Below are 15,225 nucleotides of genomic sequence, written 5' to 3'. Positions count from 1 at the left end.
GAAGTCTTGCTCTAGCCCCTCTCCCGATCTGGAGCTCCCTCTCCATCCTCACCTAGTGGATGGCATGCCCCTCCAAGGACCCCCCAGCTGAGGGTAGTATGGAGACCCTGTGTCTCCATTTTAAAACAAGGTAGTGTGGGCCAGCTCATGAGCAACGTCTGTGTCCTTGGCCACAGTCGACCGGGGGATACTCCACCGGTCCTGTATTCCCCTCAGCCATCCCTCAGCTGCCCTTCCTGCTGGGGAATCACCTCCTCCAAGAAGACCTCTCTGTGGCTGCCTCTCATCCAGTCTCGCCTCCAACCTCCCAACCTTCTACACCTCATTTCCATACCTTGTATTTTGGTTTTGTCTTATGATCTGGACCAGTTAAGAAATGTGCAGCCTCTTCGTGTAGTGAGTCGGAAGAGGAGGAGAGAACCTGGAAAATCTTAAGGGAAACTGCCCAATTTAAAAGCAAAGATGCCCTCACCAGAGAGCGGTCCTCTGAGGCTCACTGTTCCATTCTTTCATTTTTTCCTTCAAACCCTTCACATGCCTGCCCCTCCCGCCCCCCCCCCCCCCCAGCACCTGCTGCTGCTTCATTTCCTCTTTCTCCCCAGGTGGGATGAGAGGGTTGGGGGGAGAACCGCACTCAGATGTCACCTGCTGATGGATGGTGGTGGCCCCAGGCCCTGGAGCCTGCTGGGCAGCACAAAGCTGGGAGCCAAGCCCCGCCCACCACGCTTCGTGGGTGTTGGGACACTGTGGGAACCATTTGCCTTTCCAGCATCGCCTAGAGCCTTGAGTCTGATTGTCAGCGTGTGGACGCTTGGATTGAGAGACACAGTGCCTTGCAAGGATGGAATTGGAGGCCATCCACAGCTTATGGACCTGCGTGACTCATGCTATAACTGTCCTGGAGTCCCGTCACGGGGCTGAGCGTGAGCAGATCACAATGTGCTTAGAACCTTGGCTCCTTAGAGAGTTACAATCTTAAATCCATGGAAGCTGTTCTAAATGTTAGATTAGACTCATGGGATCTTTATTTTTTTTAAGATTTTAGTTTTAAGTAATCTCTGCACCCAACATGGGGCTCGAACTTAAGACCCCGTGATCAAGAATCATGCTGTACAGACTGAGACAGCCAGGCACCTAGACCCATGGAGTCTTTAAACAGAGGGTTCTTAGGAGCATCACACATCTGGGGAGGGGTTGGGGTTTGAACCCAGTGCTGCTGGGGATGGGCTGTGAGCCCAGGGGATGATGGGGAAACAGCCGATGGGGTCTCCCCTCACCCTCTTTCCAGTAAGTACTGCACCTCTATTTTTGTCTGTTTTATATGTTGGGGTTTCACTTGGTAAAAGGGTTCCTGTGCCTCAAAATAAAGTTTTCCAGGCCCTGTGCTGTGCTGCAGCTCCGTGCCAGGACTCGCCACAGCCCGAGAGGGTGGCTCTGGCCAGCGGGTGACTGGGCAGGCAGACGGGGGCCTCCCGGGAGGGGGTGCAGGTTGCTCTGGGCCACCGTCTCCTCCCCCTCTCACTCCTGCTGTGTTGTTGCTGCAGCCGGAGAACACTCCGGGTCTGTCGTCCCGTTGACTGGGGTGACAGTTTAATAGTAGCTTCCTGGGCTGTCATTTAAATCTGCCTGCCAGGTTAGTAGGCCAGGGGCGGGCTGGCACGCCCCCTGCCCCCACCCCGGATCTTCATTCTGCTGGCAGCGGTTGTCTTGGCAATGCTGGGGCCTGGCGAGCTCTGCAGTAATGTAACTGTGGGGGGAGCAGCCCTTTCATCTCCCCGACCCGGGTACAAGGGGCCCAGCTGCCTTAGGGCTGGGCTGCAGGGCCGGAGCCAAGCTATCCGGTGTTGGTCCAGGCCTGGGAGAGGAAATGGGGACAGATCAGTCCCGCTGTGCCGTGGGAGGGGAAGGGACTGACCCAAGTGCCTCAGCAATCGTGTTGAGCTGGAATCCACCTTGCCTATGGGTCTCTGCTCTGCCCTCAGAGAATATTCCCTGGGGCCCACAGCCTGTCTGCAGAAACCTGAGGGCCAGTATCCCTGACATCTCTCTCATCAACCTGTCCCGTGTGGCCTGGTCCCCTTTCCTGCTCTTCTCTGCACAGGTAGGTCCCCACTCTGAGGACTGGGGTCTTCCCGTAGCTTTGGCCAAGTGTCTGTGAATACCTTCTCCTTTTTTTCATGGCTTGGTGGAGCTGGCCCAGAGACAGAAGCCTGGGTACCAGCCTCTGCTGTGTGACCATAGGCCAGTCCTTCCCCTCCCTGGGCCTCATCTTCTTATCTGCAGGATGAGGGGCTGGCACTGCAGCAGTATGCCCTCGGGTGTCGTTTATTGGCCCATTTGTTTCTTGGAAAATTAATAGACAATGGCACCTGCAAAGGATGTCCCTTGGCTAACCAGGTTTGGGAAGTGTGGGCGGAAACAAAGTCATTCTGATATCTGCAGGCCTTCTCAGGACCTTCAGTTAGCCAGTGGGCGTCATGCATCTCCAAGGGGGAAAATAGCAAGTCTTCTCACAAACATCTGGGTGGATGGCTGCCCCTGCTCTCCCGCCCCTTTGCCTCTCTCTTCCTCTGCCAGGGGCCAGTCATCCATCTTGCACAGTCTCACCAAATCCTGAAGGAAGCCCAGGCAGTTTGGAGCCACGGGTTTTGTGGGCTGCGAAGCAGTAGGCCCCTGTGCTCAGCAGAGGCTGGGTGAGCTCAGAGAAAGTAAAGCCCCTGTGCTGGGCCTCTGAGGGGCAGCTTGGTGCTGGCATGGTAGAGCTCCCAGGCCCCTTGCCACTTGCCTCCTCTCCTGCCCCAGATTGCCATTCTGCTGGCTCCCCCACACCCCAGGCCGTTATCCCACCTCCTGGAATGCCCTTTGTCGCTCTCCTCGCTCCCGTGGTTTGGGTGGTTTGGCCGACTCCTCTTCCTTGAACATGGTCCCCTCCTTCGGGAAGTCTTTAATGCCTGGGCTAGCTCAGGTGACCCACCCCCTGGCTTCCTGGCCACAGAGTCAGAATATATCAGGGCTCAAGTGCAGCCTTCCCACAAACATGTGCTGTGACCTTGAGTAGCCACCTCTCTCTGGGCCTTGGTTTTCTGCCTTACAGAATGGGAGAGTTGTAGAGGGAGGGACCTTGGAGACCCTGGGCTCTGCCTGGACAGAGCACTGATTGCCAAGAGGAATCCACACCAAGCCGCTCCACCTGGCAGCCCTGACCGATCTTTGTTTTGAAGCCCCCTGTCTGCACTGGGGCTGCTGGGTGAGCGTGGGTGGGGAACAGCAGTGGGAAGGATCTTATTGTCTCAGGGAAGGAGGCCTCCGGGGGTGGGGAAGCTGGGAGGCGCTGCGTGATCATAATAATTGCACAAGATCATAGACTCTGGGTGTTGAGCAGGACTTAAGATTCAGTCAGCACCACACCTCCATTTCCAAATGAGGAGGCAGGCCCCATGTGACTGATGGACCCAATGTCACACACACGCAGCAGCTGGGGCTGCTGACTTCCCACGCCTCAAACTTGCACCTTTACGCTTTTCAGTTCTAATGCTCTGATAACATCCTCAGCCCATTTGCTTCCCACAGCCTTGTGTGTTTGGCGAAGCAAGGATATTAGCTATGAATGTGGGTGAAGAAAGTGAGGCTCAGAGAAGTTGTGTAACTTGCAAAAGGTGACACAGCCCAAGTAGCAGAGTAGAGTTTGTCTGACCATGGACTGTCTGATGCTTTCCTCTGCCTGTGTTCTTGTTATAAGTAGCAACGCCTCCCTCCTTTGTCCTGGATTTCCCATTCTCCCCAACTCTGCCCTGGGGTCAGCTCCTCCCCGCCACCCTCTGGAATCCCAAATCCTTTGTGGCGGCCCATCTGTTGCCATGGCACCAGATTATGATGTCGCAGACCCTGGATGACTATGTACAGCTCCTGGGTTGTGGAGTACAGGGGCTCACAGAGGTGGGCATTGTCCAAGGGGCAAACTGGCATGGAAGGAAATAAATCCCTGGAAACAGGGAGCCACAGCCTCAAGCCCAGCTGGGGAATCACCCTGGGAGTTGGAGCCAAGGCTAGGAATGGGGGTCTGGCATGGCTTGCTCTGACGGGCATGCCTTGGCAGGGCTGATGCAGCCTCTTGACGAGGGACTGTCGGGCTCATTACACTGAATGACCCAACACTGGGATGCTTGCTGGGATCCCCTGGGAGAGCCTTTTTTGCCTTTTGTGCTTGTAGCAATGCTTCATGGGAAAGCCACCCTCCCCACCCCTCACTTGCCCAGAGAGGGAAGGAACTTGCCCAAGGTCACCCAGAGAGGAGGGGGCCATGCCAGCATTCAGTCTCAGCTCTTGTTCCAAATCTTTCCATGTGGTTACAGATGTGGCCCACTAGGGCATTTAGTCTGGTCCCCAACCTGAAAGTGGTCATGCTGCCTCAGTTTCCCCAGGGTGGTCCATTAGCAGAGACAGATTGTCGCAGGCCCACAGTTATTCTGGCATACACTTTTGGGCACATTCCAAGGGAATACTTCATCTGTGTGCCTGATCTGCCTCATTGCCTTGTCCTGTGGCCCCGGGGACCCGAGAGCTATTTATTTCACTGATCACACTGCATTTGCTCTTCTGGGGTCCTCTGAGCCTGAGGGCCTTAGAAAGAGCCTGTGGAAAGAGCTCGAGCTTTGGCTCATGGAATTAAAATCCCACTTCTGCCACCTACCACCCTCACCTCTTTGAGCCTCAGGTTCCTCTTCTGTAAAATGGGATTAACAGCACTACCAGGATAGATGCAAAGAATCACTGGGATATTGGGTGAAAGGTGCCGGGCCAGAGCACCAGGGTGAAAAATGTCCAAACCAGTCAGGACAGTGAACAAATCTGTTCTCCAGGACATGCCAGGAGTCATCCATTCCTGAGGCTGCCACTTCCTTCCTGAGCCTGTTTGGTCTCAAGGCCGCCCTTCAGGACTATGATGGTGTTTTGGCTGCCCTGGTCTCCTTGCCAGGTGCCTTCAGGGCTTGGCACACCGTGGGAGGCCAAGCTCGCTCCCAGGCTCCCAGCAAGGAGGGAGGAAAGGGTCTTTGGATAGTGTCTGGCTGGTCCAGGCCAGCGACAGAGCCCCTTTATCACCTTCTCCATCAAGCTGACCTTGCTCTTTTGGGTTCTGCCCGTTCTTCACCCGCACTGAGTTTCCGGGGGGCAGGTTGGGCTGATTTCTCTTCTGTGTGCTCAGTGCAGAGCCTGGCGCAGAGGCAGGCTCACTGAATGCCAAGCCAAAGCTGCCATGGGATTTTTCCCACCTAGTTTGAGGCTTTTCTTCCAAATCTGATGCTGCTGAGTGTTTTGTTTGGGGAGCCATGGTAAGGTAGAGGGGTATCTGACTGAAGTGAAATTGTGGCCCTGCTCCCACTCAGATGTGACCTTGGGCATGTACTTAACACTTCTGTGTCAAGATTTCCTCAGCACAGAGACTGGCACACAGAATGCACTTGGAGAAGGTTTGAACAGGATGAGGGAGACATTGGTATATACATTTCTTCTCTTCTGTGGATGCTGAGCTTCTTGTGGAAGGGATGTTCTGGTGTTCATGTTACAAAATACCCCACGTGCTGTGGTTTGTAATTGTACTTATTTCAGGCCGTGGCGTTGGTATCTATTACCCACAATAGCTCCTCGGTGCGGGGCTCAGGGAGGGCTGCTTGGGGATCCAGACTGGGAGGCAGGAGAGGTGGTTCTTTCTTTTTTCTTTTTTTCTTTTTTTTTTTTTAATTTTTTATTTTTTTAATGTTTATTATTTATTTTTGAGAGAGAGAGAGAGAGCAGGCAAGGGGCAGAGAGAGAGGGAGACACAGAATCGGAAGCAGGCTCCAGGCTCCGAGCTGTCAGCACAGAGCCCGACACGGGGCTCGAACCCACGAGCTGTGAGATCATGACCTGAGCCAAAGTCAGATGCTCAACCGACTGAGCCACCCAGGAGCCCCATCTTTTTTCGTTTTTTAAATTTTTAAAAATGTTTATTTATTTGAGGGGAGAGAGAGCGAGCGCACACACACGCACAAGCAGGGGAGGGGCAGAGAGAGAGAGAGAGAGAGAGCGAAAGAATCTGAAGCAGGCTCCAGGCTCTGAGCTGTCAGTGCCGAATCCAATGTGGGGCTTGAACTCATGAACCATGAGATCGTGACCTGGGCCAAACTTGGACACTTATCCGACTGAGCCACCCAGGTGCCCCAGGAGAGGTGGTTCTGATCCCTGCCTTGTTATGTTTCCCTGGGCCAGCCCCTTTCCCTCTCTGGGCCTCAGACCCCACTCCTCCGCCCAATCTGTAGGTAGACTGATTCCTCTAGTTTCTGCTAGCCCTGCACAGACAGAGGTATTCTTCTAAAGAAAGGGTGAAAAAAAAAAATTCATCTCAGAATGCAGATGTACTGCAAGGATTCCACTGAAAGGCAGAAATACAGTGGATTCAAGAGACCCAGGGTCTGTCCCCAAATCCCTGCCAGGCTGTTCAGGCCAGGCGAAGCAGTTGCATGGCCCCAGAGGCAGCCAGAGGGCCCGTGGGAGGATTTACATAATTCAACGCTGGTCACTGGGAAGAAGCGTCCCTGGGAGCAGGTGAGTCCCGGCCCTGGAGGTGTGGGAGCCATGTTCCCATACAGTTCATTGTCCGCACTGAGATCAACCCTGAGTTGGGTCCTGTGCTGAATATGACAGCATCCGTACCCTGGAGGAACATCAGGCCAGTAGAGGGACAGGGAGGAAGGCAAACCATGTTCCTGCCTTCTTATCCCAGTTTTGTTACCAGCTGTGAGATCTCAGCCTGCTACATAAGTTCCCTGCGAGGGCACGGAACACCTGTTTCCTTAGCTTGTTCGAACTAAGGCTGAAACCATAAAAACAGCAGTAGTTGCTGCTTACTGCACCTTCTGTGCCAGGGTCTCTTTCCATATGCTTCACACATTGTAGCTTGTCACTCCTCCTCAGAGCCTTTTTGTTTTCTTCTTCCCATTAAGAAAAAAACAGAGGCTCAGAGGTTAAGTAACACCCCTAAGGTCGTACAGATAGAGAGAGGCAGAGCTGGGATTCAGACCCCCATGTGGAGCCTCCCTTCCAGAGTGTCTAAGTGCCTCTTACTCTTAGGAGACTGATTTGGGTCTCTTACCCAGTAGATGCTCTTTTCATCACTCCAAACAGAACATACCTCATTAATCTTGTCTCAGAGTAATCATTTGCTTTTAGGATTCATTAGCAACAGCTCCCTGGTGCTTCCAGAGGGGCCTGGTTGGGGGGAGCAGGACAGGCCAGTAAAGGGACTGAGAAATGGCTAAAGGGGTGACTGTAACTGCCATCGGTGATGGGGGAAAACTTCCTGGAGGTGGTGGCAGTGGAACTGGACTTTGGGGGAAGAGGAATATGACAGGGGAACAGGCAGTCCCTTGGTGGATGGGTCCTGTCACCCTTGTTGGACCTGAACTCCTGAACTTGCAGGCAGGGCCAGGCGTCACCTGCCTCCACCTGGTGCTCAGCAGACGCCTGGGGAATGACTAAGCGTTTCTCTCCTGTCCTCTCTTGGTAGGCGAGGCACTCCGTGGCCTGGTGGGGTGGTGGGAGGTCATGGGGTCCTGCTTTCAGACAGAGCACATCCTGGGCACCCCAGTGCCACTTGACTGTATCCTGAAAAAACCTGTGCCCACCAGGCCCCTCACGCTCTTTTCCTTGCCCCGCAGCCAAGAAGACCTGTGCGGACAGCGACTTCACCTGTGGCAATGGCCACTGCATCCCGGAGAGGTGGAAGTGTGATGGCGAGGAGGAGTGTCCCGACGGCTCCGATGAGGCAGAGACCACGTGCAGTGAGTCCTGGCCCTAGGGCTGAGGGAGGGGGCTGCATGTGGGGAGGGGTGGGGGTGGGGAGGGGGGGCGGGGCTCGGCTTCCTCATCAGAGCTTCCTTGCTGGGAGGTTGGGAGGTTCAAGTGAGGCAATCTGTCAGACACAACTCCACACCGACCTTCTGCCACACCCTTGGGGGGCCCCTGGCAAAGAGCCAGGTGTATCCAGTGCTAGTTTCTGGTAACTTCCTCACAGGCCTCTTGCAGGTTGAGCCCTGCTCCTGGAGCATCAGGAGCTAGAAACAGCCCTTCTGCCCAGAAGCACCCAGAGCATATCCTCTGGGGCTCTCTGCCACACACACACACACACACACACACACACAATTTTTCTGGAGGGCTCTGATCATAATTCTAGCAGTACTGGTAACAGCAGGAGCCTATTACATGTTTACTGTGTGCTAGGCGCTTAGTGTGCATTAATTCATCTTCTCCTCGCAGCAGCGTTTGCAAAAGAGGACACTGAGGCTCAGAGAGGTTGAGAGACTTGTGCAAGACTACCCAGCCAGGACTTTGAGGCCCCTTTTCTTTCTTCTGCCCTGAGCTGGCTGAACCCAGGAGCCCTGGCCTCCATGGCAGGCTGGGTGGCAGCAGGGGCAACCAGGGGTGAGGCAGAGGGCCAGAGCCGAGCGCCAGGCCCGCCTCCCACAGTCAGGGCTTTGTCTCTCCGTGATTTCTTTTCCAGGCCCTAATCCTCAAAGCAAACTCACACCCGGCAGGTCATTCCGTGACATTTGTTAAATTAAAAAGGAGATGAGAAGGGGGCGGGGAAGGACCCAGGGGTCCCGAGGCAGAGCCTCAGCAGAGTAAAACTGAGACAAAAGGTTGGGAGGGGGGAGCACGTGGAGGGCTGGTGAACACCCAAGTCACACTCCTCAGGGGTCACCTCTGCCCCAGATGCAGAGGTGGGGACAGTGGAGGCCTGCGTCCTGTCCCTGTCTAGGGCTGTGGCTGGTGATAACTGAGTTTCCTCGTCTCTTAGCAACAGAGCTAGCGGTCTCCTCGTGAGAGAGAGAGAGAAAGGGAGAGAGAAAGGGAGAGCAAGAGCAACCCTGGCCCAAGATAGGAGGCTCCCTCGTTCCCTTGCGCGGCTGCCTCTGCCTTCCCTGGCCAGGCCATCCGCCCTATCCTTTTCGTACTCCCCACGCGGCCAACCTGTCCTGGAGCTTGTCCTGAGCTTCCTCCTGAGCTGCAGAAGGAACAAAGCCTAGCCACGCCCACTGTGACTCTCATCTTCAGCGCAGTCTCGGATCCCCGTTTAGAGAGAAGGAAACTGAGGCCAGGATGGGTTTGGCCACTTGCCGGAGGCTGCCTGGCTAACAAGGGGCAGAGTTGCATATGGCTGGGAGTGTGTGTGGGGGGAAGGGGCTGTGGCCACAGGGGGCTTTGCAGGGGGACTGTAGTCAGCCAGTCGGGCCATCCCAACCCATTCCAGCAGTCACCATGGACGAAGGAGGCAGCAGGGGGATGGGGGGAGCTTCATCACCATTATTATTGGGGTCTGTCCTGCTGCCTGAGAGCTAGGCTCCCCCTTCTCCCTGTGTCTCTGCCTCCTTGTATGAGTGTCCATTTTCATCTTCCCTTACCCTGTCTCCGGAGCCCTCTCCACCCTGCTCTCTTGGACCGCCTCCCCCCTCTGCCTGCCCCTCTCCTCATCCTCCCTCTCGCCCTCCCTCTCCTCCCTGCCCTGCCCCACGTTTCCCTCTGGCTTTCTCCCTCTAGCAGTTGTTGCCTTCCTATCTATCCCTTGGCAGGGGCTCTCCAGCCTCCCCTCTCCTGCCTCCCAGGTCTACTTTGTGCCCATAGTTGAATAACTAGAGGCCCAGAGAAGTTGGGGGCTTTGCTTCCAGGACGCACAGGTTGCTTGTGGCTGGTCGGCCTTCTGTGATAGAAGATGAGCGGGCTCGTCCGGCTCTCAGGCTTGACGGAGTGCCCGTGGGAGCAGGACTCAAGGCTGCACCCTGGGAGTTGGGAGGCCCAGCTCTCCTCTGGACTCTCCCAGTGAATTTGCTGTGAGATCCTGCACACTTTCCCATCCCTCTTCGGGCCTCAATTTCTAACGTCTCATAATTCCAAAGACCGTGATCTAAGATTCCTGGACTCCTAGCACCTTCCTTGTCCCAGCCGGGGCACAAGGCCCAGGATCCCACTTCTTGTGCCAAGTTACATTGGTCAGGGGCAGGCAAGGCCTGTGGGTAAGGAGGGCTGCCTGGAGGAGGTGGGCCAGAGTGGGACTTCAAGGGACAGGCAGAATTGGGGCCAGCAGGACCTGGTAGCAGGCTTGCTCACTGCCTCCCCACCAAATGGGGAACTTGGTAGCTGACCCACTGCTCATTTAACTGGTGTTGCCATAGCAACCTCCACAGCCTACCAGGTTCGCCTCTATAGCCTACCAGGTTCCTAAGGACTATGCCAGCTCAAAGAAAGATTCCAGGCAATAGTAAAGTATAGTGGGTTTGGTTGTGTGATATATTTGGGTCCAGGTCCTGTGAGACCTCAGGCAGGTTGTCCAGTCTCCCTACGGCTCAGTTTACTCATCTGTAAAATGGAGTGATGGCACCTGCCTTATGGGGTTACACGGATGAAATGAAAAAAATGTGGCAAAGCATCAGTGCTCGAGTAAACGGCAATGCTACTTTTATTACTGCATCTTGATCCCAGTCTCTCTCTCCCACATACACCAGTTTCACATTTTAGAATAAGTAGGAGGTTTGCATAGAGAGGGAAAGGCATTTGGGAGCAGGTCCCCATGTTCTTGTGTTCCCCCACTATGTCATCTGCCCTTAGCTGGCTGGGATTTCTCCTGGCTCTCCTTCCTTCTGGTTCTGGGTTTTGTGTCTATCAGATACGGCCAAGAGTCACAGTAGGAAAGCCTGGGACATTTGCCTAATGAAAGTAGCATTTTAGCTCTAATTATAGCTCACTTGATTGGAGACAGCTTCTCACCCACCTCCAGGCACATGATGGGAGGGGTACAGGGTAGGGGTGGGGAGGTTGGTCCAAGGTGAGTGAGTTGCAACTTTGGGTACTGATTACTGAAAATGGGATTTTGTTCATCGTCTTAGAACCTTTCCACTGGAAGGGGGACCTTACTGATGAACCAAGTATACTTTCCTACCATAGATCAGTAAGTGGAGGCCTGGAGGTTTTTGGAGATCACCTAGCAAGTTAGAGGCTGACCAGCTAGAAGGACTTCACCTGAGCCCATGGGAAGGACCATGGGTGTGACCTCTCCTGCATGACGGGATGGCCCCATGCTTTGCTTCCTGCCAGCAGCAGGACACTGGTAGCCCCCACCCCCCTTAGTCCCTGGCCCTCCTAAAGCTGCCCATCCCCATCTGGAGGTCGTCTGCCCCTAAGCCTCACATGAACTGACACCACAGACGTCTCGCTCACTAAGCGGCCATCAAACACCTTCCTTCTTTTATTTCGACAGACATTTCTCTTTTTATTAATTTGTGAAGTCATAAATTAAAATGGATTGGATTTCTGGGGCAGGATTCTCTGGGAATTGATAATGCCTACAGCCACTCCAGCATGCAATTTCACGCCCTTGCCGGCTTTGGAGGATTCCTGGTATCTGAGAGATGGGGGGGTTCTTCCTCCTGCCTCTCAGAACCTCTGGGACGCTTGACAGCAAGCCAGGGTATTCCTCGGGGCATCTTTCTCAGAGAGAGGCGTTTGGGTAGAGCGCGTCATCGTGGTGAGCCATGTGGACTCTGATGATGTGCACCTCCAGGAACGAGACCGGGGCCCTCCCAGCACCATGCGTTTGCCTTTCATTAAACAGGGGCAACTGGTTTCTGAGTTTGTTCCAGGCTCTGAGTGTAGAGATTCCCATGTTTCCTCATTTAAACCATCTACCAACTCTAGGGGATTATGTTACCCTATTTTCAGGTCGAACCTTGGTACAGAGAGGTTAAGTGACTTGCTGACCTGCTTCATGTTAATAGATGGTTTTGGACCTAGGTGTGCACGACTCCAAAACACATTCATGCTCCTTGTCCTGCACTGTGCTGCCTGGGGCGGGGCGGGGGGGAACTCTGGCTTCAGTTATCCCGAAAGTGGACAATAGGTGGCCATGTTGCGGTCCCCACCTGAGGAAAGGCCCAGGGAGCCTCCTTCCTCTGGTGATCCCTCTCCAGCCCAGAGGTGCTGGTGGGGACCAATGGGGCCTGCTTTTCTCACGGGCAGTGGTTAAGTGCAGTAAGTTAAGCAGTGTGTCTGGAGGTAAGAGACCTGGCTTCAAAGTCCATCTCTGCCTCTCTCCACAAGACTCTGAGCCAACGACGTACCCTCTCCGGGCTCTGCTCTCCTCATCTGTAAAATGGAGGTGGTAAGAACACTCGCCTCATAAGGGGATATTGTACGCCAGCCCGGACCAGCCTCCCGGGGCTAGGCAGTGAGGAGGCCTGACCCAGGAGCCTGGAAAGCGAGGTTCGCCTGCTAGCTTCGGGGAAGAGCTGCATTACAACAGAGACGGTGAGGTTCAAGGAGAGAGAGGTGGTTGGAATACCTGATATTCAGTAGCCTAGGCAGGTCCCTCCCCTCGCTGGGTCTCTGACTGCTGTCACTATAGTGGGTGTTCCTCGATGTGACCTCTTGGGTCCTAGCATTCCAGGACGGTGTCTTGGCTCTTTGAGGGTACGAGGGCTGGTGTCAGGCACTGCTGAATCTTCCGGAGCCTATAATTAGAGCTGTCTATTTAAGGACACAGCAAATGTCTTATTAATTATAAAGAAAGGAAGCAGACGGATTGTTTAATCATTGTCCTTGCTGAAAGGTTATGCAATTAACTATATAAATATTCATTAAAAGTTCAAACGGCTGCCTGCTGCACTGGGGTATGCAGAACCAGGCCCCGAGAGGTAGGGAGGACGGTCAAGGGCCATTTCAGTCACCTGGGCTTTTGGGTGTAGAGTTTGGGGCCGGTTCAGTCTACCTCTCCATCCACGGGGGCGTGCAGGCTTTGATGGAAAGGGCAGGCTTCAGTCAGAAGCCTCTCTGCCTCTGCCTCTCACCTGCTGTGCATCTTTGTGCCAGTTCTTTGGTCTCTCTGAGCCCGTTTCCTCGTCTGCAGAATGGAGTGCTTACCTGAAGGCCTGCTGCCCTGCTCTACCCCAGGGGTGCTGCTATGAAGATCTTTGTGAATGGCGCCCTTGGAGCTGGCACCTCTATCCTGCAGGGTCTGCTCATCTGGGAGGGTGAGGGTGAAATGAGAAAATGAAGTAGCCTGGCACACCGTGGGTGCTCAGTAAATACGGCTTCCTTCCAGCTCCCCGTGAAGTTCTGTTTCCTGAGGCCTGGCTCAGGGGTAAACGGTCACCTCGTGCCTCTGTCTCATTGCTCTCTCGGGAGCTTGCACGCATACAGAATGCTTCTATCGCTTTTATAGGAGTGAATTTAAAACGGATAACATATCCTATATCTTTTAGACTTGCAGAATGTTAACCCAGTGGTTCTCAAATGGGGTGCGTGGGAATCACCAGGGGTTGAAGAGCGTTACTGAAACGCAGATTCCTGGGCTCTGCCCTCAAAGTCTGGATTCAGCCTAAGTTGAGCCAGGCCCAGGAACCTGCTTTTCCCACAGCCCCCACACCCCACCCTACAGTCAGGAATCTGGGAAACACTGGTCGGCTTCAGCTCCCTCTTGTGCGTACTGGGGTCCTACAGTGCAGGGGTGATAGAGGTGCTCTGGAAGCGCCCCACCTCCCAGCTGCCAGACCTCCTTCACCACCCTACACCCTGCCCCAAGGCAGCCTTTGCAGAATGTCTTTTTTTTTTTTTTTAATGTTTATTTATTTCTGAGAGAGACAGAGACAGAGACAGAGAAGGAGTGGCGGAGGGGCAGAGAGAGAGGGAGACACAGAATCCAAAGCAGGCTCCAGGCTCTGAGCTGTCAGAGCCCGACACGGGAACGCATGGACCGTGAGATCATGACTTGAGCCGAAGTTGGGCGCTTAACTGACTGAGCCAGCCAGGCGCCCCGCAAGGCAGTCTTTGTAGAAGATCTGAGTGTCAGCGCTCTCTAGGGCTCTATGCAACAGTTATTTGGGAAGTGGAATTTCCATAAAATGAATCCTGTGAATCCTGTGTTCCCAGCAGGGTGCCTCGTATTTCATGACATCTATTCCTATGGATAACTCTGGGGTCCAAGGTACTCCTGTCCCTTGGTATAGTAGTGTCTGGGGGCCCTTCCTCAAACAGCTGCCCCCTCTCCCATCTTATCTGCCCTTTCTCCATCTCTTGTGCCATTTCCTCCCTGATAGGGAAGCAGAGAAAGGGGACCTGGTCGGGGATGAGAGAGCGAAGTTGAAGGGGGAGGCAAGAGTGACCTCTGCCTGCAGGTGCAGTGGACTGTGCCAAGTGCCCGGCATCGGACACAGCTGACTTTGAGTCCCCGCTCAGTTCTTACCAGCTGTGTGACTAGCACCCAGGGCTTACCACCATGTCTGATACACAGCAGTACCCAATAGATACTCGCTGAGTGAAGAGACAAGTGCTCCTCTGTTCATTTGGAGGAGAGTGCATAATCATAAGTGAGCACTGGGCCGAGCGTGCTTCTAAGTGCCTTACAGACATTAACTTGGGAGTCATAACAATCCTATGGGCCAGGGAATAGTATCCTCCCCAATCTATCGGCACCGAGGTGAGGACTGTTGACCAAGGTCACATAGCCAGTGAGTGACTGAATCCATGCTCAGCAAGCCAGGTTCCGGAGCCCATGCACTCGACCTCTGAGCTGGAGGCCTCGACATAATCCTCGCCCTGCTGGGTTTTTGTGAAGATGAAATGAGTGCCTAGCTCGGTGCCTGGCACATCCTAGAGACGACTGAGTTTACACCCTGGAAGGTAGTAGGGAGCCAGCCACGGAGGTCCGAAATGCATCTACCACAGCTGGGTCTGTCACGTGGCTCATCCTGGGACGCTCAGGATGAGCGCCGTCCCCAGCCCTGATCAGGGTTCTCATTCTTTCTTCCAAATTGAGAATCAACCCTGGGGCTTCAGGCCCCTGATTGAGTCAGCCTCTGATTGCGGCTGCAGTAATTATAGCTGTGTGGTCCCGCTGGGCCCTGCCGCACAGCACTGCTCGCAACAGCGGGCTCGGCACCACTGCTGGGGGAGCAGCCAGGAGGGGGTGGGCTGCACCGAGGGAGCTCTTGGGGCTTTGGTGAGCCCTCCAAATCCACAGGTTCAGATCGCCGAGTCACTGATCTGGAAGCCAAACCGAGGCTAAATTGGAGTATATTTCACCCCAGGGCACACAGAGGGGAGATGACAGAGAAGCGTGCAGCTTTGCGTTGCTGGAGCTGAAAGGGGAGGTTTGGAGGGAGGGAGGTGGGGCTGGTGAGGCAGTCAGGGAGGCTTGAGTGC

General features: G+C 54.5%; 1 protein-coding gene across 8 annotated transcripts in view; it reads left to right on the top strand.

Moving 5' to 3' along the window:
• LRP8 (LDL receptor related protein 8) overlaps positions 1 to 15,225 on the top strand; it is an 80,193-nt gene that overhangs the window by 27,707 nt on the left and 37,261 nt on the right. For all 8 annotated transcript variants that reach the window (XM_043575029.1, XM_043575028.1, XM_043575027.1 and 5 more), the window contains exon 3: positions 7,695 to 7,817. In XM_043575029.1, coding sequence (XP_043430964.1) covers positions 7,695 to 7,817 — 123 coding nt within the window. The remainder of the gene's footprint in view (positions 1 to 7,694; positions 7,818 to 15,225) is intronic.

The sequence above is a fragment of the Prionailurus bengalensis genome, chromosome C1 (genome assembly GCF_016509475.1).
Source record: "Prionailurus bengalensis isolate Pbe53 chromosome C1, Fcat_Pben_1.1_paternal_pri, whole genome shotgun sequence".
NCBI lineage: Eukaryota > Metazoa > Chordata > Mammalia > Carnivora > Felidae > Prionailurus > Prionailurus bengalensis.
The sequence above is the reverse complement of the archived record's forward strand: the minus strand, read 5'-3'. Positions and strand labels throughout refer to the sequence as shown.